Source organism: Pinus tabuliformis, chromosome 6 (assembly GCF_031772625.1).
Source record: "Pinus tabuliformis cultivar Carrire ecotype Pingquan chromosome 6, CPIR1, whole genome shotgun sequence".
NCBI classification, from domain to species: domain Eukaryota; kingdom Viridiplantae; phylum Streptophyta; class Pinopsida; order Pinales; family Pinaceae; genus Pinus; species Pinus tabuliformis.
In genome coordinates, this window is record NC_142292.1 from 1,276,754,519 (window position 1) to 1,276,759,746 (window position 5,228).

A 5,228-nucleotide genomic window follows, 5' to 3' on the forward strand; every position below is an offset into this window, starting at 1 on the left:
AATTTGTAAAATACGATGGTTTAAAAATGATTTAAAAATGAAATACTATTGGCCTGTCTTTCATTTCATCTATTATATATATCACTAAAAATATTTTTACATTATTAAATTTAAATTATAATGGATTATATTTATTGAAATAATAATGGAGTTGTTTTTAGACTTAGTGGAAAAATTTGAGGTGAAATTTTGATATGTGTTATTTAATCTAGTTTTGTGAATATATATGGATTAAGCTTTCTGAAAAATCCCTATAGCACTTCAATTGTGTAGGGGTTACCCATCAAACTTGTGATTTCAATAAATTCTTTACCAAATTTTAGAGAAATTAAACCGAAAAAACCCACCAAAAAACTTCCAAAAAATTTACATATTACTCATTCCCATCATAATTATTCTATAATTTTTTTTAATACATAAATTAATTTAATTCAAATATCCAACTTTGACCAATAAAGAAATACTCGTGAAGATATGAATATGGAGTAATACCTTTAAATATATTAAAAACAGCATTTGATCGAACTATATAGGGTATATCATTTTAATATATCATAAACATTTTTATAGAAGTAATTAAAAATGATTAAATTACATCTATGAATGACCAAATTTAATCCATATGGCATAAGGAGGAATGACCGCTTGAATGCCATTGTACATATATTACGAATGAAAGAAAAGGAGCGTAATACCACTGGCATACCACTGTACCGATAAAGGGGAGGGGTCAGCTTCACGGCATCTGGTCAACTTCAACTTCACACCACTCGTATCAGTAACGTGGCGACAACACCTCCTTTTCATATCAACTTGCTGACTTTTGTGATCTGACTATATATTCAATGTTCCCTTCGTCTTCACGGCGCTGAGGAATCCATGGAAGTTGGCTGAAGAAGATCCTCCTGTATTCAAAGCAGCCCTTCCACTTTCTCTCAACTTTCTTGATCTCTTCCTCATCTCAACACCCTCGTGGCCACCACCCATAATTGTCCTCACACACGACTCGATCTCCCCCTTCTCCACAAAATTCCCATCCCATCCGTCGGAATGGAAAAGAGATAACCCAACTTTCCATACATGGACTACGTAACAAGAGTTAAGGAATTGATCCGCGGCCTGGGGCCAGCAGAGCATAGGCACGCCCATAGCTATGCTCTCCACAGTCGAATTCCAACCACAATGGCTCATGAAACACCCCACAGACGGATGCGATAGAACGGCCAACTGTGGCGCCCAAGATATTATGCAACCCTGATTCGTGACTCGCTCTGAAAATCCCCATGGAAGCCCGGCCCCGTTGCTTTGACCACTCTCCATAAGATCTGGACGCATAACCCAGAGAAACGGTCTCTGAGTCGCCTCGAGGCCTAGTGCGACCTCCTCCACCTGCCTTTCACTGAAACGGACGGTGCTGCCGAATGATACATATATCACAGATTCCAGAGATTGCTGATCTAACCACTCTAAGCATTCGTGATTTTCTGCCCACAAGCTCAGGGGCTTCGATTTTTCCCTCTTAACTGCATGATCTGATCCATTAGTAGAAGATGCATGGATCAAAGGACCCACTGGACAAATCCCCGCCCCTCTCGGGAATGTGCCAATTATCGGACCTTCCAGCTCATTGAAAGAGTTGCAGAGAATCCATTCAACCTGCCTAAATCGGCCCACGCTTCGAAGCCAGAACTGGAAACGAGAACGCTGATCTTCTTCACTCCCAATCAACCATGGAAGATGCGCAGAACAAAGAGCCGGCATGGATGAAAGATATCTGATCATCCTATGCTCCTTTGGAATACCTGCAACATATTTAACAAATCACAACATTAATATTATGTCATCAGCTGTACAATGATAATTAGATTAATGTGGTTTAAACTTTATAAGATTTTAAGAAATTAAGAAATTAATTGTGATTCTTTAATGTCAGAAACATACCAGTTGAAGGAATGATTTCCCCTGCTACCAGTGATGGCAACTGATGAATAATGGCGTAGGTAGCAATAAGGCCAGGCCAGAAAGCAGCTCTTGCATTGATCTCGCACTGCTGGGCGACATCCAATGCCCATGATGCAAAGAAATCTGCTATCAAGCAGGTGACCTTATGTTCTTCCCTCTTGTTAATCTCATCAATCACTTTATGAAGCAACGGCCCCATTGTTTTCTCTGTGATAGAAGCCAATCTTGCAAAGTTGGTTCTTGCATCATCCTCTGCAAGGCCATCGGGGATAACTCTCACACGAATCTTGCCACCTGCTGCTGTTTCCTCTTCCTCTTCTTCAACAGTGGAAGTGAAAGACGTTTCAATGGATTTGGCAGGGCCATGAATACGATGATGGTTGTATTGAGAGTTGATGAAAGTAACGATGAAACCATGGGAAGCAAGATTATGGGCAAGCAGCATCATGGGATTAATGTGGCCCTGAACAGGAAATGGAACCACAATTGCATGAGGCCGAGGCTGCACACCCATGGTACTCAATGTTCACTCGATCCTCAAACTAAGCAAAGGAAAAACGCTGTGTCAGCACAAGTACTCAATGCTGAGGCTGTAGTGCAATGTCGTCTTCATATAGGACAACAATATGGGATTTTCTACTTTGGACGAGACTTCGTCACCCACGTTACTCTAAATCATTCAGATAGTGGCCGTTTTTAAATTTTTTTTTCTGAACAAAATTAAAAGCAAACAATATTTAAATAAAAATGAGAGGTGGAATTTTAGGTTAAGGTTATCAGATTGTTCTTATTTTACTTTATATCTCCGTCTTTCGCCATTTACCAATATGTTTTAATAATTTCAGCTGCATCAAAGTCCAAGAGATATATAATCTACGATTATTTTTATTATATGAGTGGGAAGTCACAAATGACGTAACATAACATATATGTGAAACTTGCACCACGAGATCTGTTAATGACACACTAAAATACAATGGTGACATTTTATTCAATCTACATTTAAATGTGAAAGTTATGAATTCATTGTCTCGTAATATTTAAATCCTGAGCCAACGACAAAACTTAATTATTAAATTCATTATTTCCCAATATTTGTTGTCTAAATATGTTAAAAACATGACATCATTGCGCACAAAATCTGTAAAAGCAAAGGTAGTTGGCATGTGTAATACTATTTTTTTTCTCCCAATTGTCGTTGTCGTTGTAGCATAGGGTGAGACAACATGCGTTTTAAACGTGACTATGAAAGATGAGAAAAAAGGGCCATTTCCGCGTCGTCCTGTAAAGAAGCTTTTGCCTTATTTATTAAGAAATTTAAATACGATTATTTTTTCCAGAACTAAAAAAGCATGACGGTATTATAGTGAGACAATATAATAAAAACAGATGGTACATCATAAAGCTTTAAAACATTGGAGAAATCTGAGTCAAAACACAAAAACTAAATTAGCTGAGTTGTCCATCCAGAATGATGACGTTTTGAGCTGTCACACAGCTAAAATATACAAGACTTTTTACACAGCACATGAAAATAAGATTTTCTGAAATATAATCTTGTTCCAAAGACAGTTGGACAATTCATAAACCATACATATTCATAAAACATACGATTATATATATATAAGAATAATTTTCGTGGGAGTCCATAATAAGAGGGACGAGATTAAAGTAAAGACCTAATCTTGACCATCACTTTCGATCAACTTGAATTGCTGTATTGGATCTGATTGCTTCCATCAACTTGAACGTTGTATTGGATTTGATTGCTGGCCAGAGGCCGCACCATTTGGTTTTAAGCATTTTCTACTGTTTTCGGACGGCTTATTTTCCACTGTTTTAGGTTTAAAATATTTTCGACGGTGGCGTTTTGCTATGCGGGTTTTGTCAGCCCTAGTTTTTTTTGTTTTGTGAAGAAAAAAGCACCATTGTATTATATTGAGACAATATGAAAAACAAATAATACATCATAAAGCTTTTTAAGGCTGGATCTCTCAAGCATAAATCACAACTAGATGAGATGTCTGTCCAAAAAGGAAGTGATATGATCTGACACACAGTGAAACAGATACAGGGCTTTTGTGCAGTACATGAGAGTTCCGAATTATAAGCTTGATTTCAGAGGAAGTTCGGTCATTCATATACCATACATATTCAAGTAGAAAACAACAGGATACAAAAAAAAGAAGAAGCATACCTCGAGAGTATGAAGAAGTGAGTTAAAAGCCAGGGATGGAGAAATCCTGAATGAGGAAGGATTTCTCGTCATATATTACCTTCATAGTCTAGGTACTTGTTTCTAATAGAAGACCTTCCTTTGACAAAATATCCGCTTGCTGGTTCTGAGATCTATAAATGTGTTGAATGGAGCATCCTTTCACAATTCCCCAAAAATACATGATTCTATCCATCCAACCTGCAAGGTGTTGGTTTCTAATGTGACATTTTCCTTTAACATGATCAACCATTATTTTGGAGTCCCCAAAGATTGTAACAGATTGTATATAAAAAAAGATGCAGAAAGCAAGAAGACCCGCTAGAGCCATGGCCTCAACCATGTAGTTTGAGCCCTTGCCCCCATTCCAAGAGATGAGATATTGAAGGTTCTCATCCATTACGATATGTACTCCGCATTCACAAGAGTTTTGTTGAGCAGCACCATCAAAAAACGCCCTTGGGACCCTTGAGAGATTATCTTCTTATTCATTTCTGTTGGCATTTTTCCATTTGTGTTCCTTTTTCGGCAAGGAGTTATAGATGGATGCAATATTTTGTAGAGTTGCCTTAAAAGGCTCTTTCCTTGCTTTGAAAATTATGTTGTTCCTCCACCTCCATGCACACCAGAGGACTATGATAATTATTGGTCTCCATGTATCTCTCTGCCCACCCCACCATTCAAAGGCTTCCTGCGTTGAAGCATGAGTCACAAGAGGGAAACCGAGTAAATATGCCAGACCATGCCATAATTGCAGAGTTGTTTGGCATTGGAAGAACATTTGATAGTTGGTTTCCTCGTCAGATTCACACATTAAACACAAACTCGGCCCGTGCTAGTTCCTTTTCCTCAGATTTTCCAAAGACAGGTTTTTATTATGGAAGACTAGCCACGAGAAATATATAAATTTGGGAGGGCATCCTGTTTTCCAAAAGGCGTATGGAAACATTGGGCAAGAGTGCGCAATCTTTAATCCAATCAGATTTGTGTAAATGTCCTTAATGCAGACCTGAGCACTTGCTTTTGGCACTTTCCAGATAAGCTTATCTTC

General features: G+C 38.0%; 1 protein-coding gene across 1 annotated transcript; it reads right to left on the bottom strand.

Annotated features, from left to right (window-relative positions):
* Positions 1 to 708: 708 nt before the first annotated feature.
* LOC149263305 (UDP-glycosyltransferase 82A1-like) lies at positions 709 to 2,485 on the bottom strand. Its single transcript, XM_089387426.1, has 2 exons — positions 1,942 to 2,485; positions 709 to 1,802 (listed from the first exon to the last, which is right to left on the bottom strand). Exons 1-2 carry the CDS (start codon positions 2,474 to 2,476, stop codon positions 835 to 837), a joined length of 1,503 nt encoding a protein of 500 aa, XP_089243552.1. The 5' UTR covers positions 2,477 to 2,485; the 3' UTR covers positions 709 to 834.
* Positions 2,486 to 5,228: the final 2,743 nt, after the last annotated feature.